At 41.3% G+C, this 27,255-nt stretch overlaps 3 protein-coding genes across 3 annotated transcripts; 2 read left to right on the top strand and 1 right to left on the bottom strand.

The window, feature by feature from the left end:
• Window positions 1-758: 758 nt before the first annotated feature.
• myef2 (myelin expression factor 2) lies at window positions 759-9,813 on the top strand. The gene is made up of 17 exons (XM_061067923.1): window positions 759-973; window positions 2,210-2,421; window positions 3,172-3,224; window positions 4,125-4,132; window positions 4,224-4,317; window positions 4,533-4,721; window positions 4,809-4,962; window positions 5,064-5,113; window positions 5,198-5,258; window positions 6,130-6,234; window positions 6,612-6,656; window positions 6,760-6,855; window positions 6,987-7,082; window positions 7,301-7,360; window positions 8,738-8,925; window positions 9,184-9,235; window positions 9,429-9,813. Exons 1-17 carry the CDS (start codon window positions 825-827, stop codon window positions 9,590-9,592), a joined length of 1,776 nt encoding a protein of 591 aa, XP_060923906.1. The 5' UTR covers window positions 759-824; the 3' UTR covers window positions 9,593-9,813.
• A 565-nt stretch (window positions 9,814-10,378) lies between these two features.
• slc24a5 (solute carrier family 24 member 5) lies at window positions 10,379-18,102 on the bottom strand. Its single transcript, XM_061067800.1, has 9 exons — window positions 17,893-18,102; window positions 16,785-16,964; window positions 15,703-15,786; window positions 15,472-15,575; window positions 15,225-15,325; window positions 14,017-14,300; window positions 13,014-13,223; window positions 11,360-11,461; window positions 10,379-11,117 (listed from the first exon to the last, which is right to left on the bottom strand). The coding sequence occupies exons 1-9, from the start codon at window positions 18,047-18,049 to the stop codon at window positions 10,795-10,797; spliced, it is 1,545 nt and encodes a 514-aa protein (XP_060923783.1). The 5' UTR covers window positions 18,050-18,102; the 3' UTR covers window positions 10,379-10,794.
• Window positions 18,103-22,459: 4,357 nt separating this feature from the next.
• On the top strand, window positions 22,460-25,161 carry rnf128a (ring finger protein 128a). Its single transcript, XM_061067799.1, has one exon. The coding sequence runs from the start codon at window positions 22,686-22,688 to the stop codon at window positions 23,769-23,771; it is 1,086 nt and encodes a 361-aa protein (XP_060923782.1). The 5' UTR covers window positions 22,460-22,685; the 3' UTR covers window positions 23,772-25,161.
• The last annotated feature ends 2,094 nt before the right edge of the window (window positions 25,162-27,255 follow it).

The raw sequence follows: 27,255 nt of genomic DNA on the forward strand, positions 1-27,255 counted from the left end.
GTCTGTCTGTCTGTCTGTCTGTCTGTCTGTCTGTCTGTCTGTCTGTCTGTCTGTCTGTCTGTCTGTCTGTCTGTCTGTCTGTCTGCAAGAATATTAACAGTGCAAGAATATTATTTTTTTACTTTCATGTTTTTAGTGTATTAGTGTTTTCTTTATATTCATAGCTATTACTTTTTCTATATATATATATTGATAGTGCTTTGAAGTAAATGGCGACAACTTCTTCGAACGTAAAAAAAAACAACAAGTGTTATCCAAGTGTCTGGAAGTACAGACACTCCAATTAGACTCGTAACAGCGACATTTACACTATGTTTTTAGGCTAAATGTCCTCTGAAATCCTCTTCCCAGTATGGATCCATGTTATGGGATTTTTTACATTTGAAGAATCAGTCACCATTTACCTCAAATATGTTGGATTTGGCTGCAGGAAGTGTTTTGTGGACTCAAACTCTTCACCCACCCCTGTCCTGGCATCGTGGTGAGTAGATAATGATTGGATTTAATCCTATCCAATCTTTTAATCACTTTAAGTTAATGGATAAACTATAAAAATCCTCTATTACAAGTCTTTGCGGGTTTTATTACAACATCTTGAGAATCATTGACTATTTTTCTTTAAATATGTCCCCCAACATGTCGGTAAGGTAATGGATCATTTCCCTGACATCGGTATTTATAGTGGGCGCCTGAATCCCGGCCGGAAGTGGAGCTCTGTTCTCGCAGGCTGCCTAGCAACAGCTCCCAATTCCCGCGGGAGTGTCTCAGATCTCCTCTGCACATTTTGAACTGCGTAGCATCTTGGGGGGGGGCATCTTGCAGCGATGGACGACCCGCAAACCTTCGACATGGCGGACTTGCCCACTCCCGACGAGGAGGAGGAACCGAAGCCGGAGGAGGCCACCGCGTCCTCCGTACCGTCCGAGGCCGACGACGCGTCCCAGGAGGAAGAGACTCCCAACGGGGTGAAGACGTGAGTGGTCCCGGGGGTGGAGGAGGTTAGCAGGGCTAGCTAAAATGGAGTCCGGGGGATGCTAGGTGTTATCGGGCGTTAAGCCTCCATATAAACACCTGCCTGCCGGATGTTAGGTCCCAGCTAACACGACGCCAGGGCTGTGATATTAAAATCTCCATTTGTTTTGTGTTTTCGGTTCTTTCCTTTCTCGACAAAACACGACGCACTGGATGCATCTTCCACAGGGAGCTAGCTAGCATCTGTGGTTGTGTTTGCTTTAGCTTCAGCTAGCTATCGCTTGTTAAACCACCGGGTTGCACTGATTTAATTAGCTAGTTAGACATCTTAACTCGGTGGCACTTGGTTCCACACGACAGTTAGCTTTAGCACCCCTGTCTGTTTTAATCACAGCTGTTCGTTTCATTGTGCTAAGCTAACAATAACGAGAATGTAGCTGCAGACGGCGCACTGCTCATTGAAAATGGCTAATGAGCTAAGCTAGCTAACGCAAACCTGTTCTCTTCTATTCACACAGCTTCTCCTGATTGAATGCAATTAACTTGACAATATTAAACAATTACAAAGCTTTGAGAAACGTTAGAAAGTCTCAATAGATAATTTATCATATGTCTAAATCAGGTAAACTAATTAGTCCCTCTGTGATTCATGTGGAGGTGAATAAGTTTGTCCATACAATGTTCAGAATACTTTTATAGTTTTTTAATTTTTAATTTCATCATGCTGCTTAATAGTGCAGTTATTTTCATAGTGATGATCCATTCATTTTGTATGGAAGCATGCTAAGAAAAAGCCATTATTTTACCGAAATCCATCCGGATCATCAAATACAACTTCTGCAACTAGTTAAATACATGTAACGTGAATGTCAAGAAAATAGTTTATGGACATAACAGAGGATGTAGTGTAAAAGTTTAAAGAGCAGCCATCAAGTGAGAGGCTGCAGGTCATGGTGACATTAATTAAGTAGTTTGTAGATTAGCCTTCAAATGCATCACTCTTTTCTTGAAGAGCTGTAATAGTTAACACTGGTGTTCCAATACGTTTATTTAATTTCCCATGGCCGTATAAAGAAAACAGTGCGTCCTTGGGACCCGTGCAGTGCTTAGGGTTTGTTTGGCTCGGTCTGGAGTTTATGAGACACATATTTAAACACAAAGACAAGCAGACACACGCACAAACATGTGTTTTTAGATGGGCTGTGTACTGACGGGCCTCTTTGTGTCGTTTTTACAGGGATGGGGAAGAAACTAAGGCCCCAAAAGAAAACCAGGATGGTAAAGAGAAGTCTTCTGTGAGCAGAAGAGGAAACCGCCATCATCCCTACAAAGAAAAACATAGTAGTGGAGAAAGAGAAAAGAAGACCGCTCATAGAAACCGGGTGTTCATCAGCAATATCCCCTATGATATGAAGTGGCAGGCAATTAAAGATCTAATGCGCGAGAAAGGTAAAGTCCCTGGTGATGGGATGTCTCCCCTTCTCTCTATCTCTTCAGCTGAGTAGAAGTTCTTCACCCTTTTTCGCTTATTTTCAGATAGAGCATTCTGTTTCTAGTTGTAGTCAATTAGTTTGTAGCTTTTCTCTGGATGTATTAAGTGCAGAAAGTAGGGAACCAACACAGTGTGATATTAGGTCATTGGAGTTTTAATTAATTCTTTTGGATGGACACTAAATTAGTCTGGGCTGATGTGTCTGTGAGATGAACCTAGTTCTATTGTTACTTGTTAAATGGCATCGTCAGCTCCAAAATGTAACCTCAAACCAGTCGTAGAATTGATTGTTGAATGTTTTTGTTGTATCTTTTGAAAGGTGAATCTTATATGAATGAAAATATTGCAATGTTTTACTTTCTGAATCATGAGGGTTTCAGGAAGCCTTTTGAAAGGTCAAAGGGCAGCTGTACAACTTTCAACTGCCATGAATGGAATCTTTTGACAAACTGATCATGTTGAAGTCTTCTGAATTTCCCAGGTTTAACGTAGCTGTGTTTCTCTCTGGCCTTGGCCTTTGGGTGTCTCAGTCACTGCCCAGAAAGGCATGGTGTTGTCTGGTGGAATGTTGGTCTGGGCTGACTGTTGATCATTAATGGGACATCTCCATCTGTAGCGGCATTGCCAAGGCCGACGGCGACTTGAAGACTTGGTGACTTAAATTCCTTTGTTCTTTTGGTATTTTTCCTTTTGTATGTCTCATGTAGTTGGTGAGGTTACATACGTGGAGCTCTTTAAGGATGCAGAAGGAAAGTCAAGGGTAAGTGATGTGGCCAACTTGCTGCACGAGGTTTTAAATGCCCTCAGCAGGCTCTCATTAATCAAGTGCTCTTTTAGGTTCTGATCCTTTGGGTCTCACTATGTTACTGAATTGGTGATACTGTAGGTTGTGTTTAGAACCTGATAGATGGCTAATGATTGATATTCCTTTGAAAGGGAGATGTCCTGTTGATTTTTGGAAAAGTAGCCTAATGAACTCATCTCAAGAGTAAACTTTTGCTTTTGTTGTTGTCATATCAATTGGTTTAAAAGTTTGTCTGTTTGGCCTTTTTCCAAAGGGAAATGTGGGTTGTTTGATTTGTCTTATTGATTGACCATGTCTCAAAATCTTACTTTTACAATTCTGTTCTAGAGCACAGCTCTCGCTTCAGAGGAACATAACAGTTGTGATCCTGTAGTGTTTTTTTTATTAAATGCCAAAATTGTATACAATAAATGTAAAGTTGAGCCACACCAATTTTATGCTGTGGTTAAGCTAGTTAATCCTAACTATGCTAATGCTTTTTAAAATTTTCATCCTTGTTTTTGTGTCCAGTTCAAAAATCTTTCAGGTAAATTGCAGTGCATAGGTAACTGTAAGTGCCAGATATTTTTTTATTAAAGCTAAAAGAAAATTAAAATAATCATCGTTGGTTTATTATTTAGATCATATGTATTGTTAACATCACTGTTTCTAGCTTGTAAATTAAACACAACCAAAAACTGCTGGCTCAAGTCAGTGGGGAAAAATATGGCCAACATGCACGAAAGGAAACTAGACATGCTGTTGTATAAAATATATGATGTTCTAGTGCTTTGTCTTGATTTTAACTGTAATCTGTTCACTCCTTAAACTTTGGATGTGTCTTCTACCTGGACTCCAATGATGCTGTCTGGTTAGGGTTGTGGGTAAGGCACTTTTTCTCAAACAAATATTGATATATTTCTTATCTTGTACTTGTCTCTGCATGGACTCATTTCTTTTTTCCTGGTTCAACAGTGTGGTGGAGTTCAAAGATGAGGATTTTGTGAAGAAGGCGATATCATCTATGAATAAGCATGACCTGAATGGAAGGCCACTCAACATCAAGGAGGTGGGAACAAAGCAAAGTTGAATGATTGTAGCAAAATTCAAAGTGAAATCCATATATTCCTCTTATCATACACCGAAATACTTCCTGACAGATCATGATCCACATTTAAGTCGGTAACAATAAAATGGAGACTGAAAAAACACCAAATAATTATACACTTGTGTTTAATAAGTTACATATAGTAATAATTTTCTGTTTGTTTTCTATCTTAATAGGACCCTGATGGGGAACATGCCCGGCGTGTGCTCCAACGCATGGGAGGTCAACCGGGGGGTCGTGGACAGGACATGGGGCCTGGTGGGATGAACGTCCCCCCCTCCATCGCCAACAACCCCAACATCCCCCCCGAGGTCATCCATGGGCTGCAGGCCGGGCGGCTGGGCACCACAGTGTTTGTGGCCAATGTGAGGACACCGGTCAACACATCTTTCAAGTATGTTGTCATGATTTTTCAGCTCAATTGAAAATAATGTTTTGTTTTTTCTACACAGCTGGATTTCAAGGTGGGCTGGAAGAAGCTAAAGGAGGTGTTTTGCATGGCAGGCTTAGTGAAGCGAGCCGATGTAAAGGAGGATAAAGATGGAAAGAGCCGCGGGATGGGAACAGTGACCTTTGAGCAATCACTGGAGGCGGTGCAGGCCATATGTATCCTTTCAAAACCAACTCCAAGAAGAGATGATAGAAACTGCACACAAAGCAAATACTAAAGAATTTCATTGTGACCTTCTCCTTGACTCTGAACTCAGCCATGTTCAATGGACAGATGCTTTTTGATAGACAGATGCATGTCAAAATGGTATGTGACTTTTTGGTTGTTTAACTTTTTATAACTTGCACAGAAACTGTAAAGAATCTAAACATTTGCGTTTATCTTTTACAGGATGAAAAATCTCTCCCATCTGAAGAGTTCTGTCAAGTAGAAAAATCACCTCAGTTACCAAGTGAGTACTCGGCTATCCCCCGGTCAGAATATCCAATGAGATCCTTAGAAATAATCTTGGTGAATTGAACGTGAATGTTATCAGTGTAAGAGGTATAATCCCATCTGGAAACAAATGTTGATACCATTTTATAGATATTTTAGTCATGATAGAAAGTCCCAGGTTCGGTGCTGAATCAGAGAGCTAAGAGATTAAATACAAAGTGGCTTGTAAGTTTTTCCTTCCTGTCTGACAGTTATTATCCTGTTGTCTGTTATCTGCACACTGCTTGACACATAAAGACATGATAAAAGAAATGGTTGCAATTGCAGTTAAACATTAAACAAACCTATTTGAGGAACAGTTTCTTTATAGGGCTTTTTTTATTGTTTAAAATGTTGCTTCATACAGTGATTGAACAGTTTTTATGGACATTATTTAATCAACAGACGCATCAAAAAAATGATATTATAAAATATGAATAACTCTAGTAATAGTTGTTTTCTCGTGAAAGCTCATAATAGACCTGACAGTCAGCTTGAGTTGTAGCTTTGTTAATGGCCGAAGGCCGGATGTCTGCACTGAAATCAAATTAAGATGTGGAAATATCCCATAAATTTAACAGCCTGCCACACGAGTGAATAAATAACACCTGTTCTACCCGACGGCATAAAATATGCTCTGAGCTTGACTTCCTCCATTCGTGAGGGTCAGTGCTTTGCTGATAAGGTTTAGGGTTATTTCACTTTATGTGCCCAGACTTTTCAACCAATGTCTATTACAATAAATGTCACTAGCATGTTTGATCTTGTATAGATTTTCCTAGGGTATGTAATCCACTACTATACATTCTGCAGCTCTAAAACTTTTCACTTGTGTATTTTGTGTGTAGGGGGACTAGGTGGTATTGGCATGGGACTGGGGCCAGGTGGGCAGCCAATAAACTCCCCTCGCATCAGTGGTGGAGGAGGCATGGGCTCCATGGGGCCCGGAGGAGGTGAGTGACCAAGTATTCTTTTGTTATGTTTAGTTAAATATTGCGTACACAACAGGTTGCAAACGAGGTCGACACACACGGCGGAATTAAGCGACATTATTCTGAAACCAACCGTCAGCAATTCGCTGGCATTTGTGAGGCTCCTCTTCTGACCCTGCAGCAGTGACAATCTGGGTTAAAGAGATAAGATGAGCAGAGCTGAAACCAGGACTGTTATACTGCAAGGTGTTAGAACGTGACTATCATTGTGCCTCAAAGCACCTCTGCACAGTGTTCGATAATCGGACCACACACAGCACATTTCCATACACAGCTAAAAGTAGTAAAATGATGATCGATTGTTGGTGTGTCCTCCTGACTGATGTTTTCCACCGCAGGTATGGACAACTCAGGATATGGGGGAATGAACAGAATGGGAGGAGGTAAGTCTATTGTCACTTATGAGGTTTGCTTGTGACTGGTCTTTGCTTGTTTTTGTGGATTGAAGGAAAGTGTGAAGTTGAAACGGGGTGCTTCTTCTCTCAGGGATGAGTGGTGGCGGGGGCTTTGGGGGCATGGATAATATGGGCAACATGGGCGGCTATGGAGGGAGAGACATGGCTCCAGTTGGCAGGATGGGAGGTAACTGCATTTGTTTGCGTCTGCTTGGCAGAGACGTGCTTTGGTTCGAGATTGTACTTTTGACACAGAGATTCACTTTGATGTGGTAACTTTCAGTCTGATGTTGATTTGTTGTTTGTTTCTGTGTGTAGATATGTACCGATCAGGGATGGGTGGAATGGATCGAGACTTCAGTCACAGTGACATGCCAGTGAACCGAGGGTTTGGAGATTCCTATGGAGGAATGGGTGAGTAATACTTTTAATTTAGATCGACCTGAATTCCTTTCAAAGTTACACAAAGGAGCTTATGCAAGTTCCACTGTGCAGTTAGTTTGAGTTATGACAAGTTTTAGGAATTTAAGTTTTTGTATGCTGTTATTATTGTATGCTTATTTTTCCTTTTGTGACATTGTTGTGTTATGGCTTAATCTAATCCACACCAATTTACATTCTCTCCTTTGTAGGTGGAGGTTTTGGAGGAGGCATGGGCAGTGGTGGCATGGGACACATGGGGACTGGATTAGGTACATGAGATACTCTGTCCATAGTTGTTCTAAATCTATTTTATGCCAGTCATTACCCGGTTGTATAGCAGAGCCACAGACCTCGTAACTACTGTTGACATTTGAAAGTTATAAGTCTGTATCATTTATAGTCCTTTGACAGCTACACCACAAATCATGTAAAAAGATTAATGAGCATTAGTTCACTATGAGGTGATTAAACTTCATCGGCTGTCTGAATGGGTGATGCATAATAAGAAGTGTTGTGTTTGGAAAGACTGTCCTTCAATAAGATGACCCCAGCACAAGTACTGGCCTTGCTCAGTGTTTCCCAACATTAAGCCTGTGAGCACGTAGTGGGATGAGTAGTGATCTGCACTGAGAGCACTGAGGTATGTTGGACATCGTGTTCAACTGAAGGACTATTTACTATTTACAATCTGATGTGTATCCACTAAGCAACAAGTGATGTAACATTTGACTTTCTATATAATATTGATTTGACTGGGTACCAAACCAGAGCAAATAAACATAATGTGAATGTTGATTGGGGCAAGATTAATTAAACCGGAAAACCCCAAAAGACATTTTCATCTCGTATTGATCATATACAGAGAGCACGTTTGACCTCTATCTATTAATTTCCTTTTGTCAAGGTCACTGTAATCTAACAAAGGCGTCCTTAACTCAAAGACTCTCTCAAATGTTTATTGACCGTTTTTTTTAAATCTAACATTCTGCAAAAGCACATTCAGAAGAGCAGGGATATTTCACATTTGTTTGTACACTGAATTGCTGACACTAATATTGGGTCCCCACAGATGCAGCAAAACAATAAAAACAAAGCTTTACAAAGTCAATTCAAATTAATTCCAATTTTATTTATATATATAAATATATTTTATAAATTAAAAAACAGCTATATTTTTTTAAAGTTATTATTCATTATCTAAACAGTTTTACACAATGGAATAAGTGTTGAAGAAACTATAGTTTGTGTCCACAGGACAAGATTGTCTAATCTGTTGAATCACTTTCATCCATGTGAGGTTTGTTCGGTGACTAATAGAACAAACTGATGCAAAGTCCTTCACTTCCTGTGTAAACAATGTCACAGTGTCATTGTACTCGGTGTAACAGCTCTGAAGGAATGGAATGTCAGCCCAGTTTCACAACATCACCTCGGTGTCACGTTATTCAACAAAATTCATGGAAAGCTACGTAATGGTTAAAGATTTTAGAAAGTATTTCCTGAGCCAGTTTGTTGCAGGTATTGTCTTAAAAATGTGTAAATGTGAGATAAGACTTTACACGAAAACTCTGCTGGAATCTGTATGCACTGCTCTGTTAAGATATGCAGAACACTAGTTTCTCATTGTGTGTGTTTGCTGATTGCAGGTGGTGGAATGGGCAATATGTCAGCGGACCGTATGGGCTCTGGCTTTGACCGCATGGGCATGTCAGGAATGGACATGAACCGTGGCTTTGGCGGCTATGGAGGCGGGGGGCCGAGCCACATGGGCGGAGGGGGCATGTCCGACAGAGGCTCCGGGTCCAAAGCAGGCTGTCAGATCTTTGTGAGAAATGTAAGTGTGGGTTTGACACCTGAGACCTTCGGTAGTACAGGGAGTTGAGAATGTGGAGCGTTGTAGAGATGGTTCTATAACTACAATCCTACTTAGCTAATGACCACGTAATGGATACTTTCATTTTCTTAGTGATTCTTTTGTAACCCAATTTATGCTTTCTCTTTACTAAGATAAGTAAAAAAGCTGTTGTATATCCCAGTAGATTATTGTCTTTCCTTTAATAATCATGGATTAAAATATACATCTGTGTTGCAGCTGTCCTATGATCTTACCTGGCAAAAGCTGAAGGAGAAGTTCAGTAACTGCGGTAAGTCTTTTCCTCAGTACTCGTTTTTACTGCTGGTGCATTAACAAAAACTTACAAACTATTTAAAATGTACCACTCAAACAGAAGATTTCCCTTTGACATTGACGCATGGATGTCAGTCTTTCACTGATCTACACTGTGTGAGATATTGTGGCTTCGAGATTCATCCATTGCTCTCTGTTGTGTTCTGCAGGCCAGGTGATGTTCGCAGAGATCAAGATGGAGGGCGGGAAGTCAAAGGGCTGTGGAACGGTGAGATTCGACTCTGCAGAGAGTGCCGACCAGGCCTGCAGGATGATGAACGGAACCAAGATCAATGGCCGAGAGGTTGACGTGCGCATCGATCGCAACGCCTAGAGCTTTTGTAGAAGTCATTCTAACACACTTCCACATTCAGCCCTTTCGCCAATGAGCTTTTGTTTTGTTTTAAAAACACAATTACGTCATATCTCCACATGTCCACTGTTTCAAATGTTTTTTTGGTTTGTTTATATATAGTTCATAGCAGTTTTGTTTTGTAAACCCTTTTTAATTTGTCAGGCAGTTTGTTTTAACAAATAAACTTTTTAATTTTTAAATGTGCTTGTTGTCATATCTCCTGAGATCAAAGTTCATCACAGTGTCTAATGAGCCTGAGGTTTTCACTCTATTATTGCTCAACACTGCCACACAGTGGCCTCTCAGAAAGCTTGGAAGTTCTACATTCATTACTGAAGCAGTCATTGGAATACACTGGGAACAGGCTTTATATATACAGTCTATGGGAACAAAGTGTATTGAATTTAACACTAAATAAAAAATCCTCAGATTTTCTAATTCCAGGAGCTTGATGATTAGTGTTAGATTTGTTTCAGGAAGAACAGATTTGTTACCTTTCGTCTTATTGGCATTTTTGTCAGTGTCTGAAGTTCATGTGAGCTTCACAGAGTTAATTATAAACGACTGATAGAGAGATAGTGTTTCTTTAGGTAACCAAAGAGGAGTGGAAAGGTTTTTTTTGTTCGTTTTTTAACCATTTATGGCTCATTCCTTTCCTCTTCCTTGCAGGCAGCAATGCTCATAAAGCTTATCAGGACTTTGGAGATGATGCCTCTTTTGTTGTTAGTCACTCACCCACTTAGAAAGAGGACAAGGTCAAATTAGTCTTGTTGACACCTTTTTATTTGCCTACAATGACTTCACAGTTTTGAATCTCTTTGAACCCGGCGGTCACTTCTTGAAATGGCACATTTCTCATTTATGGGCCTTGAGTAAAACGGAAGACATCTCAGCAAGTGATGACAGGTTTTCATTATATGATAACTTCCTGTTCTGGATCAACAAGAAAATGATCTTTGGTACATTTCCACCTGTGGTGAAAGCAACAGCTTACAGAGATCATCCTCTTCCTGAGATGTGACCAGCACAGTTCTGCCACGGCTCGGTATCTGTGAGCATGTGAGCAGAGCCACGCCTCCTTGTTATGACCTTTTGAAGATTTAGAAGCTTAACATTTTTGTTGTGTTTATGGATGAATGGAGTCTCAGAAAATATGGCTCGAGTCCTGAGAAGGCCGGACCTCAGTCACTGCACAGTCTTATGGGATTATTCCCAATGATCCCCAGCTCATACAGGATGGCCAGAGTGGCAAAGAGGATGTAGCAGAAGAGAGAAACCACTCCCAACTTCCAGTCCAGTTTCCATCCATTCAGATGGACGGCTACAAAAAGGAACACGATCGAAAGGAGGAGTGTGCAGGAAATAAAGACGAGTCCGGAGCTGTTGACCTCGACAGGGTTCACCGTGTCCACAAAGACTGTTTTGATGAACCAGGGCAGACCCAGACAGAGCATGTCGAACACATTAGAGCCCACGATGTTGGACATGGCCATGTCAGCTTTACCTGTTCAACAGAAAACACATTTACAGCTTTAGATACAAGTGTATTCACAGAACTGTTAAAAATCTGTGAAATATAAAAAATTACCACTTAAATGTCATTATAAATACAACCTGCTCTCAGCTGCTACATATTTGTATCAGTTAAACAATGAATTACTGTTAATGAGCTTTGATTACTGCTCATTTTACATTAAACGAGACCACCATGAACTGCAGCTGTTAAAAGTTGACTTTGACATTTACCTTCTCTGGCCACCATCACACTGGCCACAGTGTCGGGGATACTGGTTCCAGCAGCGAGCAGAGTGAGTCCCATGACGGTGTCGGGGATGCCGAGGGTTTCACCTTTGTCGAGATCAAACAAAACAAATACAAATCAGTTTCTCCCGGTCAAATAGCTGCTGATTGCTACTATGGTGATGGGGTTCATTCATTATTCCTGAATTCTCTTTCCAGGATCTTAAATAACTGAGCAAAAACCCAGCAGAACACTTGTTACATAACACAATCTTAATCAGTAATATTTTATTCACCTTTTATAGGTTCAATTACATGTACAGTAAGTGTGTCTCACACATTTTGTGCTGTAGTCATGTATGAGACTTTATCTTTAATCTTTATTGCAAGTTTAGCCTATTTAACATAATACATTAGATAATCAGAGGTTAACTTAACCCAGCTGGTGTACTGGTGTACTTCCTGAATATCAGCACCTGTGTATGGCACCAGTGGTGGGATGTAACAAAGTACATTTACTTTGTAACTCTACTTAAGTACATTATTAATGCATCTGTACTTAACTTAAGAAGATTTAATTTCAGATAATTGTTTTACTTTTACTCCACTGCATACATCAGCATATATTTTTTACTTTTACTTCACTACGTTACACGTTCACACTGTTTTTATACATTTGAAAGAAAACCATAACAAGAGGGGAACGTGTTCACTGATCCAATCAGAACGGGCAGGTAACTTTAGACCCCGCCTCCTCCAGCAGCGGCCTCACTCACGGGTAAAGAAGAGACTCGGCCATGATGACGTAGACACTCAGCGAGTACTTCTCCTTGTTATACTTTAAATATTCAACTTTTACTCAAGTGGAAAAGTTAAAGTGGTACTTTTAATTCAAACATGTCTTTATACAAGTATACTTTAACTTAAATGAATGAGTACTTCCTCCACCAACACATTCCACATTGTTATAAATGTCGAAGAACATGGTCTCGAGTCTTGAGAGGTTTATACGTCTCTGACCGGAGGCCACAGTGAAGCTCCTCTGACAAACGGTTGTTATATGGCTCAGTCGTCTCTTATTCACCCACAGTGATGATAGAGCTGTAGAGCCGAGAGCCACAGAAACACACAGGCTGTATGTGTGAGTTGTACCTGGTGGGTCTCATGCCTGCTCCCTCTTTCATAAGACTAAACGTTGCGTCCATGTGAGCCTGTCTGACGACTACAGGATAATAACCTCATTATTCTTCAGTCGAACGACCACAGTCACATGAGAGAGTTGTGCTTTCAGCCTGATCTGAGGTCAGTCGTACAGTTTGTGTCTCTGTTGTGGGTGGGGGGGGGAAGCTGTCCCAGGACCGGTGCCTGTGGGGAGCACATACACCCCACTGCTCACATGACTGTTTCCTTAAGGGTGAAAACAGGCTGTAATCCACATGGCCTACTGGAGCTACAATAACTATCCCCCCCTCTTAACTCTCCAGGACAATGGCATCTCAGGAATTAGCCAGCAGACCAACATGTGATTCTACTCGGCAAATCCCACATTTTTCTCACAAGTTCCCAAACACTTGTGATCCCCGGAGATCCGTGAGCGATGCGCCGGTTTACGCTCAGTTGCGGCCGAAACTGAAATCAGTAGAGATTGTGAGTTTCTTACCGACCACAGTGACCATCCACACCAGCAGGTACGTGAACCCTGAGATCCACACCGCCGACATGAAGAAGGTCACAATGTACCATCCCTTCCAGAACCTCCTCCTGCAGTCGGGCACGGTGAGGAAGAGGAGGGCGATGATGGGCAGGGACAGAACCCAGAAGATGCGTTTCCAGTCGCTCTCCGGCACGGCGAACACACTTTTATGCTCCACTAGGATACGAGCAGAAAAGACAGGTTGTGAGTAGGGACGGGAATCGGCAGGGACCTCCCGATACGATACTATCACGATGCTTAGGTGGGGATACGATATGTATTGCGATTCTGTGGGTATTGCGATTCTGTAAGTATTGCGATTCGATATTACGACTTCCTGGGATTTCTTTTGGTTATTTTTTTTTTTTTAAATACTGGACCATGGAAAAATGTTGAATCATACCTTCAAATACAACACAGTCAAATTCACTTAGAGCTTAACAAGTTTTATTTCAAATATTAACATTAACTTAATGACTGCCGGGCAGCCAATAGAGAAAATAAATAAAAATGTTCCCTATTATTGTATAGCCCCTGTCAACTGCACACTAACTGACAGATTAAGAAATGTATGCCACTTAGGCTACTTTTAAACCATAAATAAAAGGTAACTTAAATAGAATGAATGAAAGTTTACTTAAAATATAAACTTTGAAAGTAGGCTATTGTTGTTTGCATGTGGGCAATACAAAGCTAGTGCTTGGGTATGTTTAGATTCTTGTGCAAAAACAAGAGCTGGTCAACATGCTCTGGGGTGATGTTGCTCCCCCCATACATCCCCCCGTATAAACCAATAAATATGAATTCTTAAAAAATCGATTTGGGAGGCAGCATGGCGATTTAAAATCGTCATTCACAAGAATCGCGATTTGTAACTGAATCGATTTTTTCCCCCATCCCTAGTTGTGAGTGAGTGTGTGGCCTTGTACGTCGTCGGGGGGGGTCATGGTCACAAAGAAGCGGGTTCTACCTTCAGGGATCTCGTTGAGGCCGTGCAGGCTGAGGGACAGGTGAGAGTATCCCGAGTCGTCCTGGAAGATGCCGCTGTCCGTCCGGGAGCGACTGTGCACGCGCAGGCTGGTGTCGTCGCTCCAGCCAATCAGAGGCTGCGTCTCCTTCTTCTCCCCAGACCCTTTACCCAGGCAGGAGCAGCAGGGGCTCAGCTTCCTGATGAAGAACTCGCTGATGCGTAGGTCGAAGCACAGCACCACGATGTAGACGGCGTAGACCAGCAGCAGGCAGGCGGCGTCGTACCTGTGAACAAAACACACAGTTTGAGCATCACAGTCCATTACTGACCTCTGGGACAGATATTACAGGGAGCTAGAAATGAACTGAAGAGCTAGACCCAACTGTCCCCTTGAGAATCCACAGTTAAATTCACTAGATTTTGATTTTTGGCCGAATCCTTTTCATTTAGATCCATGAAAATGTTGAAAAAACAACCTATCTTACAATGTTAAAGGACGATAAAAACAAACAAACCCTACATCCACCCCCTGAATCTGTAATGGTTTCTTCCCTGACCCCACTTATATACTAATCTGTCTGGTTGTGTTTGTGTAATCTTGCTAACTTCTCGAATGGAATCCCTTGACCTAGCTGTCAGGTGCCACTCTGTGTCCTAAGTACAGGACCTCGGCCACATGATAACATCTGAGCAAACTCCATTAGCGGCCAAAGGCTGTGAAAAGGAGTCAAAAGGTCTGGAAGCACCTTATCAAATGCATATGCTTATATAATTTTGTTAATATACGGCAAAAATCCCCTGAGGGTATTTAGTATTTCTACTTAGTCATGTTTGGTGCTTTTTATTTATTCCAGTTCCTTTTTTATTGTACATATACTTCAGCTTTTACACAACACCATAACCAATAATTCCAGCGGTTAAGATGTTTTATAAACACGGACGGTTGCTGCAGCTTCTGTCTTTATGATGTGCTGGTGTCTGATTTAAGGGTCATTGTCGTGTTCTGTCAGTGAGTCACAGTTCTTTTGTGATCTATTTTCAATTGTTGTTCTCAGTGTCCCAAAGTGCATTAAACATCTCTAACTGACCGTGTCTTTTACTGCCGCCCTGCACCCGAATGTGGTGAAGGGCTTTAAAGATCGTGTAATCCTGATGATACCGTGCTATCTCGATGCCAAGCCAGCGCACAGAAACACACACACACTCACCAGTAGACCTTGTTATCGGAGATGATGGCAATAACAGCCGACACGCTGATGGCATAGGCCAGGCAGTCCCTGAACAGTGGCCAACAGCTGAGACGCCCGGCCTGATAAGGGAAACAAAAATAAATGGTTTTATAACTCGGGGGGAAACGCAATGTCCACGATGACTCGGCAGGATTGACCAAGCAAATTTTCCACTCCAATGCACAAATAGGTGAGTGATCGTTGTCTGAGGATTGTGATGATGTACCATGGAGGCCAAGATTCCACATAGGCCGCAGATCCCCAGCAGGTTGTAGACCGCCGACCCCACGATGGTGCTGACCCCGATGTCTCCCTTCGTCACAAACACCCCTAAACATGCAGGAAGAGCGAGTGTTAGCTCTGAGGAATAAAGTCCTAATCACAGGCAACAGTCCTGACATCATCATCAACATCAACATCATCGCTGGTTGTGATTATAGTTCTAACGCAAGATTACCCAGAAAGGCCGTGACCAGCTCCGGTGCCGAGCTCCCGGCCGCCATGAAAGTGGCTCCTGCGACATCCTGAGACAGACCCAAACCTGAGAGGGACACAGGAGACACAGACATTAGGTGATCGTTAACATGGTGCACAGGGAACAACAGGAAAACTCAACAATGCAAACTCAGCAATCAACAATAACTGTTAATTGCAAATTAACTAAAAAACTGTAGCCCATGCATAAAAGGGGCTAATAGAATATATTGTAGTGAGTGAGAATTATAACCATTATTATATCATTATTACTATATACTGCTATTATATTGGTATAATTACTATCATATATAAATATGTATTATGTTATTTATATACTATATATACTGTACTATTTGTATATACTGTCTAACAATAACATTACCATCATATCATCAGTACTATTACCATCATCTTGCCACTGCACCTTATCTACCTATTTATCTTGTGTTTCTGTTTTTAATCTTTCTCCCTCAATATTTTTTATTTTATTCTATTGTATTGTATTTTATTGTATTCAAAAATACAGGCTGCTATGACGACTTAATTTTCCTTCGGGGATGAATAAAGTAATCTATCTATCTATCTATCTATCTATCTATCTATCTATCTATCTATCTATCTATCTATCTATCTATCTATCTATCTATCTATCTATCTATCTATCTATCTATCTATCTATCTATCTATCTATCTATCTATCTATCTATCTATCTATCTATCTATCTATCTATCTATCTATCTATCTATCTATCCATCCATCCATCCATCCATCCATCCATCCATCCATCCATCCATCCATCCATCCATCCATCCATCCATCCATCCATCCATCCATCCATCCATCCATCCATCCATCCATCCATCCATCCATCCATCCATCCATCCATCTATCTATCTATCTATCTATCTATCTATCTATCTATCTATCTATCTATCTATCTATCTATCTATCTATCTATCTATCTATCTATCTATCTGGGGCTAGAAATCCTCATTTGTTGGTGATCCCCCAACCCTGTAAAGCACACACAGGTTGTACACAAGGGGTTTCAGGTCACTCACGCTCGCTGATCACTTCTAAAGATGGCAGGAAGTAATCGTCGCACACAATCGCCACCGCCAGCAGCATGTAGAAGATGAGAAGAAAGTAAATGACAAGGCCTCCGTCCTTCCTCTCCTGCACCGTGAAGAAGCCTTCAGGGAACTCTGAGGACTGTGGTGAGATGCATTCCGTCTCATTCTCTGAAAACACACACACACACACACAGACACACACACAGGGGTCATCACTCCACACAGCCTGTGGCTCGAGGTTCCTCTCGTCATGGCACTTACACGGTGTTTCATGCCAATAAGATGTGTGTCGCTTCCAGAGCAAACACCGTCACAGTAACTCAGTCACAACTGATTTCTCTTTTTTCCTTTTCTGATAACATTAGAAAAACTACATTAGAATAGAAAATTACAAATTAGAATAAAACAAACACACAAGCTGAGACGCATAACGGCAGATTTACAGTATAAAAAATACAAGTAATGGAGTAAAATCTCTGTGAAAAACTTAGAATGACACTGCACACACATTAGAATTAAACAAACACACTAGTTTAGTCCCATTATCGCAGATTTATATAATAAAAAATACAAGTTATGGAGTAAAACACCACAAAATATAAAGAAATTGAGGTGTGAAACTAAATTGATGATATCTATCTATCTATCTATCTATCTATCTATCTATCTATCTATCTATCTATCTATCTATCTATCTATCTATCTATCTATCTATCTATCTATCTATCTATCTATCTATCTATCTATCTATCTATCTATCTATCTATCTATCTATCTATCTATCTATCTATCTATCTATCTATCTATCTATCTATCTATCTATCTATCTATCTATCTAGCTATCTAGCTATCTATCTAGCACACACAAGTCTAGACCCATTATTGCAGATTTAAATAATAAAAAATACAAATAATGGAGTTATAACAACACAGAAAATAAAAAAATTGAGATGTGAGACTAAATTGATGATATCTACCTATCTATCTCTGTAAAACACTTCTAATGACACTGTGTACACACATTAGAATATAACATTTTAGGAGATTTCAAGACACTTTACAAAATGACAGGAGTAAGAAGTGATAGTTTTCTTACCCAGAGCCCGGCGCACCCTGAGGGAGCGGGTTTCCTGAGCTGTGTTTGCTGTGAAGGACACAAGATGAACCGTGCAATACAAAAATATCACGAATCCCAGAAAGTAAGGTATAAAATCCTTTCTCCTCTTCTTCTGCAGAGGTGTCACTTTATTCATCCTGGGTAATCAAGAGTGGAAATCAGTGATTATTCCCAGGACTCATGTGTGTGTGTTCTGCTGTGGATGTGGGCTGGAAGCTGGAAGCTTGAAGCATCTAACTCTACTCTACGACTACAAGCTGCACACAGGAGGGATTATTGGGGTAGAAAGCTTCTTTTAAGGTCTGAGCGCTAACAAGAGTGGGGGATCACGAGTTGTGAGTCATTCCAGTCGACCTGCACACACACACTGCAGCCTGAGGGCGCACACACACACACACACACACACACACACACACACACACACACACACACACACACAGAGACCCACATCGCAACAGCTGTGGAAAATGAGTTTGTATTATTTGTCCTCTGTGGTCAGGGATCTTTAACACAGATACACCTGCCAATAAATATTCAGAAGTATCCTGAAGCTCATGAAATTTCACATCTAACATTATTTATAATCCTTCATCAAATCAATAACTCACATGTGTACAGTGGTGTTCATGAGCTTAGTTCGTTAAAAGTTAGTCTCTCTCTCTCTCTCTCTCTCTCTCTCTCTCTCTCTCTCTCTCTCTCTCTCTCTCTCTCTCTCTCTCTCGCTCTCTCTCTTTTTCTCTCTCTCCCCTGCTCGTTCTCTCGCTTCAAATCAATTAATGGGATACACAAACAAAATAAAACATAAACAAACAGGGATGTGCAACTAAATCTATCTATGCATATATATATCTATCTCAGCATGCAGGGGCTTTGCTGTGGTGTGTTTGTGAAAGCATAAATATGAAAATAAAACAATAACAAAACATTATACATATATATATATATATAGGTACATTTTATTGCATTATTTGCTTTGTTCATTCATGTCCTGCAGTGAAAGAGGAACAGATCATATGAGACTCCTCTTCTTTCTGCTCCTTTGAGATTTTGTGTTTGCATTTGAATTAGTGTTTTGTATGGTCGATAAAATCAATCCATCAATGTAAGCCAATCATGTAAATAAATCATAGGTAAATAAAAACATATACTAGAGAAGGGATTGTGCAATATTATGAATTAATAAATCAATTTAGTAATTATTATCTATTCATTTATTTAAAATTTAGTTGATGTGGCTGAAGGAACGGATGGACTCACGGATGGATGGGTGGGTGGATGGTGAAAGGATGGATGTACAGATGGATAGAGCTGTCATGTGTCATCCGTGACGCGCATCATAGCGACAGTTGAGGGAACAACCTGCGGGATGCAGAGTTTTCCAAATGTTTGCTGAAGAAACAGAAAGTAATGTTGTTACTTCAATCACAATACATGATACATGTGCTAGGGACCTTTTTTTCCAGCACAAGCACCATCGACTTTGTCTGGACCAGTGAAAAATTGAAAGTAAAACCTGTGAAAACCTGTGTGTGGCCCAGGTTTCAATAATTTGGTGGGGACCTCAATCTGTTTATAGTATAAACAGATTAATGTGATGGTATAAAGTTTATACCATCACATTATGCTGACTTGTGTGGCCAAAAAGAAAGTTTCTATAACATTAATAATGACATTTTAAGGTTAGATTTAAGTAAGGTTAACATTTAAGGTTTAGGTAAGTAGAAATGAGTGTAGAACCAAAGGGTCTAAAGCAAACGTATACTAAAAAAATAAACACTTAAAGCTTGTGTGTTAAGGTAAAACAACGTACAAGTTGTCCTTTTTAGTTTTTTAGTTCAAGGTAAATAATTGACGTAAGAGCTAACAGAGGGAGGTGAGGGACTTTGATGACCTGCAGCTATTTACATTTTATTGCATTATTTGCTTTGTTCATTCATGTCCTTCAGTGAAAGAGGAACAGATCATATGAGACTCCTCTTCTTTCTGCTCCTTTGAGATTTTGTGTTTGCATTTGAATTAGTGTTTTGTATGGTCGATAAAATCAATCCATCAATGTAAGCCAATCATGTAATGCCCCCCTCTCTCTTTTTCATCTGTGTGTGTGTGTGTGTGTGTGTGTGTGTAGGGGGGGTGGGGGGGTTACCGGGCTACTGTGGACATGCCCCAACTTGCCCTCAAACCCTCAGAGCAGCAGACATGTGCTCACTTCAGGTCACCTTCCTCTTGAAGACACAAGGAGCTGATGGACAGTCACACGTCCACTGACAAACTGGTGAGTCACTTCTTCTACTTTTTAATTCAATGAAACTTAACTGCAGGACAGAGCAGAGTGCATGTGCAGGTTAAAGGAGCAGGTCACACGAAGGAAACTCACCCAGCATGAGGTTTTATGATGATGATGATGATGATGATGATGATGATGATGATGATGATGATGATGATGATGATGAATCTTGTTTTGGTCCAGTGCACCATTCATGTCTGGCTGCAAAATGCTTCTCTACACTAAGTTACACTGTTGTTTTCACTGTCCAATACACAATAATACACAGCAGCTTGTAAATGGCGCCCCTGTGTGGTGTAATCATTTGTTTAGTTTTTCTTAAGTCATGTTGTAGTGTGTGTGTGTGTGTGTGTGAGCAACATTACATAAACACATCAATAAACATGACTTGATGAACTAGATAATAACATGGATACGGTCATACAAAAATATGCAATGTAATTATAGCTTTATTTTGATTTTTTTTTTAAATCGAATATTTCACAATATTTGTGGCTATAACATATTGATTTGTTTATACAAATATTTATGTGATAATCTTTAAGTTATTTGTTTAAAAGTCGATTCCGAGGTGTCATTCTACTTGTGGATTTCTTTTGCTGTATTATTTAGGGCTCGAGCACTAACGCTGGGAGGCCCTATTGTGTTTCGAAGGATTTGTATTTCCCTTTTGGGCTTTTTCAGGGTCTAGACGCTCAAATTCTTACCAAAGATTGCAGGAAATTCAAAACCCCAAAAAGTAGTTGTATTCTGGAGTAATTTGAAATGGGCCTGGCAAAATGGCTCAACAGCGCCATCTAAGGAAAAGCCCCTCAGTTAGCAGTCATCGATCTTCACAAAAATCTAAAAAGTCTAGAGTTGCAATAGAATAACGTAACAGGAAGCCGCCCTTTTGGATTTAGTGGCCATTTTGGCTGTTTTCTAAATTTTTTCTTTAACGTACTTGTCCCAGGGTTTTCATCAGATCAACTTCATATGGACGTGAGTGTCCTCACAACAAGATGGAGATATAAACTACCTCGAATTTTGTTGTCATCACAAGGTATGATCGTGGCATGGCGTAAAAGTTTGATTACACGCCATCAAAACACGATGTTCTGTATTTCAGACATACATGGTGCAATCGTCATGCCTTAGCAAATAATCTATTAATTTTTCAATAACGTTATTAACAGTTGAACATGAAAACTCCTGTAAAGTCCCATCCCTAGCTGTTATTATTCAGTGCTCACAGTTTAGGCTTTGATTTCTGAATGGCTCTGGTAACAATAACTTATTATTGCTGCAGGTTATATTATATTATCTCTGACCAAACCTTTTACCAAACAGCTGTTGCTTTTATTGGAGCACAAAGTCTGAGAGAATATCTTGTAAATGTTATCCATGAATTCACTTCCTCGTGGTGGAATATTTTTATAGTGGAAAACTTCTACAATTTCCATCTTTAGATAATATGGTACAGGTACAGGTCTCACGGGGTGTTTGACTTCCTGCTGTGTGTTAGGTTATTATATCAGTTTCAGGGACTTAAAAGTCGTAGCAGCGCTATTGTTCCTGTTATCAAGGAGTGTGATAGTAAGAGTGTGATAGTAAGTGTAAGAATAAATAAGCAAGAATAAATACCAGGCCCTCTTTTATTCACAGATTTTTGTGCCAGTGAGATATATTATTCAATAGAGGTGTGTGTGTGTGTGTGTGTGCGGCAGGAAACTTTTCCATCTCATTTGTCAGTGGAAGCTTCTCTTTGTGTATGTGTGTGTGTGTGTGTGTGTGTGAGTGTGTGTGTGCTTTCACTTGAGGGTAAGAAGATATAATGGAAACTTGACACCAGTCTGTCCCAGCTCAGTTGTCACGGGTATGCAGGCTGTGTGGAATACACTTCTAGGTATAAGGTGGAAATCTTTATTTAGTCTAATGGAGTCTTAACAGCAGGAGTTGGAGGAGTAACACTTGTCACTTTTCTTTTGACAGTGAGGTCGGTCACAAACAAAAAAGGGGAAGGAAACCAGACAGACCAGACAAACCCGTCCAGTTGCCTTGCTCATCGTTACACAAGGGGGAAGTCAGCTGCTTTTCTTAAGTTTTACTGTGTTTCTGACCTATGGCCACACGTCCATATCGCTGGCTTATCGCGTCTTGCCTCCTCGTGCGTTGTTCCGTGGCTCTGGAAACAGCAGCTCTGTGTTTTTTTTTTTTTAAGTGCACTTCAACTTGTTGAATACCAGCACCCTGCCCCTCGACGAGGAGTGCTCACTGTTCAAGGTTCAGGAAGATAACGAGAGGTGAGTGGCTGACGCAGAGCTCGTGTTGTGTTACCACAGGCTCGTATCAGGTTACCGTGGACGGCAGGTTGAGTGAAACTGCAGCGGTCGTCAGTTCGCTGGGGATTTGAACAAAAACAGGAACTAGGAGCAACAAAGGATTTTTTTTTGAAAGAAGCTAAAGAAGCGAACACTTGTTGCCTGTTGTTTTTCAGGAGAGCGTTACCATGGGTGAGACGACACAACACGCTCTGCTGCTTCTGCTGTGTCTGTCTGGGCTCGTTCACCTTTCAGATGCCTTCGTGTTCTGGACAGCCGAGGTGGGAATAAGCTATGCTGAGAACGACAACAAGACCGTGGACAAAAGGTGCGAGTGTGGCGTGTTTGGTCGTAACTCCCCCCTGGAGGGAGTCGAAGGTGTTGTTCAGCTTCCCACCAGAGACCCCGAGGGATGCGGGCTGAATCCGGGCTACAAACGTAATGCCAACTTATCGGCCTGGATAGCCCTGGTCAAACGGGGCAACTGCACCTTCAGCGAGAAGATCAATATCGCCAGGCGTCTCGGAGCGGTTGGCGTGGTGGTGTACAATGCGGACGGCACCGGCGACAGCACCACTCATATGTCTCACACGGGCACAGGGGACACCGTGGCCATCATGATTGGCAATTCTCAGGGCCTGGAGGTATTAAATCTGGTGGAGAATGGGACAAATGTGTTTATGACTATTAAAGTGGGCAGCCCCCATGGACCCTGGATGGACACCTACTGGCTTTACTTCCTGTCCATCGCCTTCTTCATCGTGACAGCCGCCTCCATCGCCTACTTTGGGTTTATCTCCGCAAATCGCCTGTACAGCATGAGACAGCAGAAGAGCTTCGACAGGAGGCTGAAGTCTGAGGCCAAGAAGGCCATCAGCCGCCTCCAACTGCGCACACTCCAGAGGGACGACGAGGAAACTATGTCCGACTCCCACATGTGTGCCGTGTGCATCGAGTCCTACCGGGTCGGCGAAGTGGTGACGGTGCTCACGTGCGACCACATCTTCCACAAGCCCTGCATCGAGCCCTGGCTGCTGGAGAGGAGGACCTGTCCCATGTGCAAGTGTGACATCCTGAAGGCCCTGGGGATCGATGATGAGAGCAAGGAGAGCATTTCCGATCACTCGCCAGAAGAGGTCACTGTGATCACGGTGGCAGGAGGAGAAGCCCTCTACGACGTCCCGCTGACTGGCCCGGCGAGCACCGACCCAGAGAGGCAGCATCGCTATGACAACAGGGCCTATGAGGAAGACACAGAGGCTGCGAGAGACTGAACAACAGCGACAAAACAAAACAGCAACCTTGGATACGCTGAGCCAGCAGAATTATAGAACTTTAATCTTCCAACAGGAGAAACTCTGTTCATCTTGCAGCCTAACGCAGGCGTGCTAAGAACAAGATTGAGATTAATAAAACAACAACAATCTAAGGATTTTAAATGTTAATGGACGTTGTCTAATTAGCTTTGCATGCAACTGCATTTTCTTTGCATCCTTCTCGACACAAGTGTGTAATTATTGGTAATTCTTGGGTTTGTTGATGAAGTGACCTAGGGAGGGTTAGAATAGATTCTGGAAACTGATTAGTCGTGGAGGGATACCGGTGTCAAATGACTGTTTTGCATAGTGAACACACCTGGTAGGGAGGAGGTGCAGCAAAGCATTTGAATACGTGTTTGAAATCAAGGCCAAATTTTCCTCCTTGTCAGCTTCTCTCTGTCCCTCAGAACTTATCCGATGTCTTTTCAATCCACAGAAGACTTTGTTCCACTCAGTTGATTTCAAACTATTTCATTTCCCCCTGATCTTCTCTAAATGGAATTTTTTGTGTGTTTCCATTCGGTTTTTTTTTCCCCCTGTCATGTTACCAAACGTGATTCACATAACGCACCCTGTCGAACACACCCTGGACTGGAACTGCAGCATGACACACATAGCACTGTGATGAGCTGGAGACATCAGCCTGAGAGCCTGGCGTTCTTCCAAAACACAAAGTCCATGGAAACATGTTTACCACACAGGAGTTGTTCTGGTTCTTCCTGATTGCTGGCTGGTTAACAGCTACTTCTGAGAAACAGAAATATGGCGGTGCAATAAATGTCGATGATTTGCCTCAGAATGCGTGAAAGTGACGCGTTCTGGTTTGATGAAATAATATTCGGTGGAGCAGTTGCACTTTTTGGACCCCGGCTGTATATTGAGATATAATATCATACGGAGATTGATCGGTCACGAAGTTCAACCTGTTAAATTAAAGGGAAAACGTAAACTACGTAAACAGCAGATTTTCATTTAAAGGACCAATTGTTGTCTTTGAGCAGGTTTTCCAGGGTTGTACCTTTTTGGTTATATGGAAATGTTTATTCAATCCCTGTGGTCTACCTCTGAGCTCACATTTATATTATACAAACACTTAAAGATACTTTAATTCCAAGACTGAGTGTGTAACTCGGTTAATTTCTTTGTTTGCTGGTGGGGATAAAGTGATTATGGGACTTAACATATGACTTAATATATTTTTCTATATTGAATCATTTTCACGGCTGTTGTACAGATTCCAGGAGTCTTAAATTGTTCTGTTTAAAAATGTACATGACCGGTTGTATTAAATCACATTGATGCTTATTAGAAATGCAATAAATCCCTCAAAGTGAGGCCAACTTTATGAGTGGTCTATGTGTGGTACCAGTGTCTCTCTCTCTCTCTCAGAGTTATGGTTTTGTTCCTGTAAACTGTAATTACCTCTGTGCAGGTGGGAGCCGGTCCGCACCCCCCCACACCCTGGTCCCGAGCTGGATAATCATCATATCACATAAAGGGCCTGACCGGGCAGGCACAGATGTGCAGCTGGGTGGAAGTGGAATGTGAATATTAATTTTTTTTCTTTTTTTATCCTTTGGCTTGTTTCAGAAGTACGTCCACAGTCAAGTCTGAAATGAAGTTGCAGTATTTTCTCCGGTGTTGTTTCAGCGTCAGTCAGGACTTTGGTCTTGTGTGATTATAACCAGCTGATAAAGTGTAAAATGAGCTTGTTCTCTACAGGAGAGGTTCTCAGATCAGTTATTGCCCCTCAGGACAGATTGTGGCTTTGATTGTGATATAAGAGCGAGAGTGACATAAGTGAGCAGTTGAAATACAGTCTTTTATCTCCTCTCTGATAGTCACGTATCTCATCTGTCTATATATCTGATATATCTCAAACTGTCCAGGGAAGTTGTGTTTTTCTTCTGCGTTTTGTCTGTTAGTTACAGATTAACTGATATGATATTTGTGCCAGAAACCAGGCATCTTTAGTGGACTGATGTTTGGAGATTTGGATTTGGTGCAGATCCAAATAAAAATCTTATCTAGTGAATATAAATGTGTGTCCTTGTCAGAGCTATGAGTCTCTGAGTTCTCTACGGGATATGAAATTTCTCATATTGAATATTTCATTTTTAATAGAAGCTTCTGTGCCTATATAGGGCCTTCTTATCTAGTCTGTGGCCCTGCTGGTCAGTGGCCTTCGGGAAGTAGCTCCATATTCTTGTGTGTCGATCCATCTCTTCGGGCTCTGCAGTAAACATTAATAATTTTCACAATATAATTTTCATCTATAGCATTATAACAAAGGTTCAATATATATTGATTGATTTCTTATGCATTGTGCTCAGCTAGGAGGTAAAACACATAATGTTCTTCTACCTCCGATTATTTAAATGTTTTGCTTTTTAATCAAGTGTTTGTCTCTGCCTGTAAAGAATTTTAAACTACAACCATTCAGGAGCAAAAATCAGTCCTTAATATATAATGTGACATTTATTGTGATAATTATATATAACAACTGATGTGAAGCTTTTTATCTTGATATAATTTTTGGACATATCGTCCAGCCCTATTTTCTCCTCTGTATCCTGCTTTTTGATACAGTAATGCTTAATCTTTGAGTCTGTGTGTAAGTGTGTGTCTGTGTGTGTGAGTTGGGTCGATGCCAGTGATGTGTTGTGTTGAGGGGGGGAAAGTGGTGAAGCCACAGGGGCCGGAGCAGGAAGACGAACAGAGAACGAGCTGAGGGCAGAAGTTTTCTGCAGCGGCATCATACTCCCGAGCCCCATACTGAGTGAGACAAATCTTTCCCCTCGGAGGCAGAACCCAGACTGGATCTCAGGCCGGTGCTGTGACCTTAACGTTCATATAGGTGAGATGGTTATAGTGGTTTCACAGCGAGACAGGGAATCGATAGAGATCTAACTGGCCGGGCTGGGAACAGCTGGCGAGTCGTGGGTGAAAGGCCCAGTCCGCTCAGCGGTGGTGCTCCTCTGATTTATTGCAGCTGTTAAAGAGAAAATTGAGTCAGAAGGTTTTCATTTAATGGCACACTAGTGTGTGGCTGTACTCTAATACCACACTTGACCTTCAGCTTCAGATGGGAATCAAACAGTGGAATGAACTCCTGCGGTGGCCCGAGAGCTTATCTGCTCTGTCTAATCACAGCAAATATCTGCTGTTTACTATTCCTACGAATGAACCTGCAGACATGAAGTTTGGGACTGAATGAGGAAGGAAATAGCAAAGGAAGCAAGGCCTCGTTTAAATGAGCTAATGTTTCTGATAGTCCTGCAACGCCACCTGGTGGAGAAACCTGCTAATTACAAAGCATTTTGAATTGTGTGCTCCATTTTTACATTTTTGATCTTCACGTACGAGGGCAATTTCTTGGTCGGGTGGAAAATACAGAGTAATAAATCCCACAGTAATGAAACAGAGTACTTTACTGGCC

Source organism: Limanda limanda, chromosome 3 (assembly GCF_963576545.1).
Source record: "Limanda limanda chromosome 3, fLimLim1.1, whole genome shotgun sequence".
NCBI lineage: Eukaryota > Metazoa > Chordata > Actinopteri > Pleuronectiformes > Pleuronectidae > Limanda > Limanda limanda.

Excerpts from the sequence above, each read along its gene's own strand:
- myef2 (XM_061067923.1), top strand. The coding sequence starts at position 825 with ATGGACGACCCGCAAACCTTCGACATGGCGGACTTGCCCACTCCCGAC. Across the intron at positions 4,318-4,532 it reads GGCCACTCAACATCAAGGAG|GACCCTGATGGGGAACATGC; the intron begins GTGGGAACAAAG and ends CTATCTTAATAG. Across the intron at positions 5,259-6,129 it reads AAAATCACCTCAGTTACCAA|GGGGACTAGGTGGTATTGGC; the intron begins GTGAGTACTCGG and ends TTTTGTGTGTAG.
- slc24a5 (XM_061067800.1), bottom strand. The coding sequence starts at position 18,049 with ATGAATAAAGTGACACCTCTGCAGAAGAAGAGGAGAAAGGATTTTATA. Across the intron at positions 16,965-17,892 it reads CAGGGTGCGCCGGGCTCTGG|AGAATGAGACGGAATGCATC; the intron begins GTAAGAAAACTA and ends GTGTGTTTTCAG. Across the intron at positions 11,118-11,359 it reads TGTGATGGTGGCCAGAGAAG|GTAAAGCTGACATGGCCATG; the intron begins GTAAATGTCAAA and ends TCTGTTGAACAG.
- rnf128a (XM_061067799.1), top strand. The coding sequence starts at position 22,686 with ATGGGTGAGACGACACAACACGCTCTGCTGCTTCTGCTGTGTCTGTCT.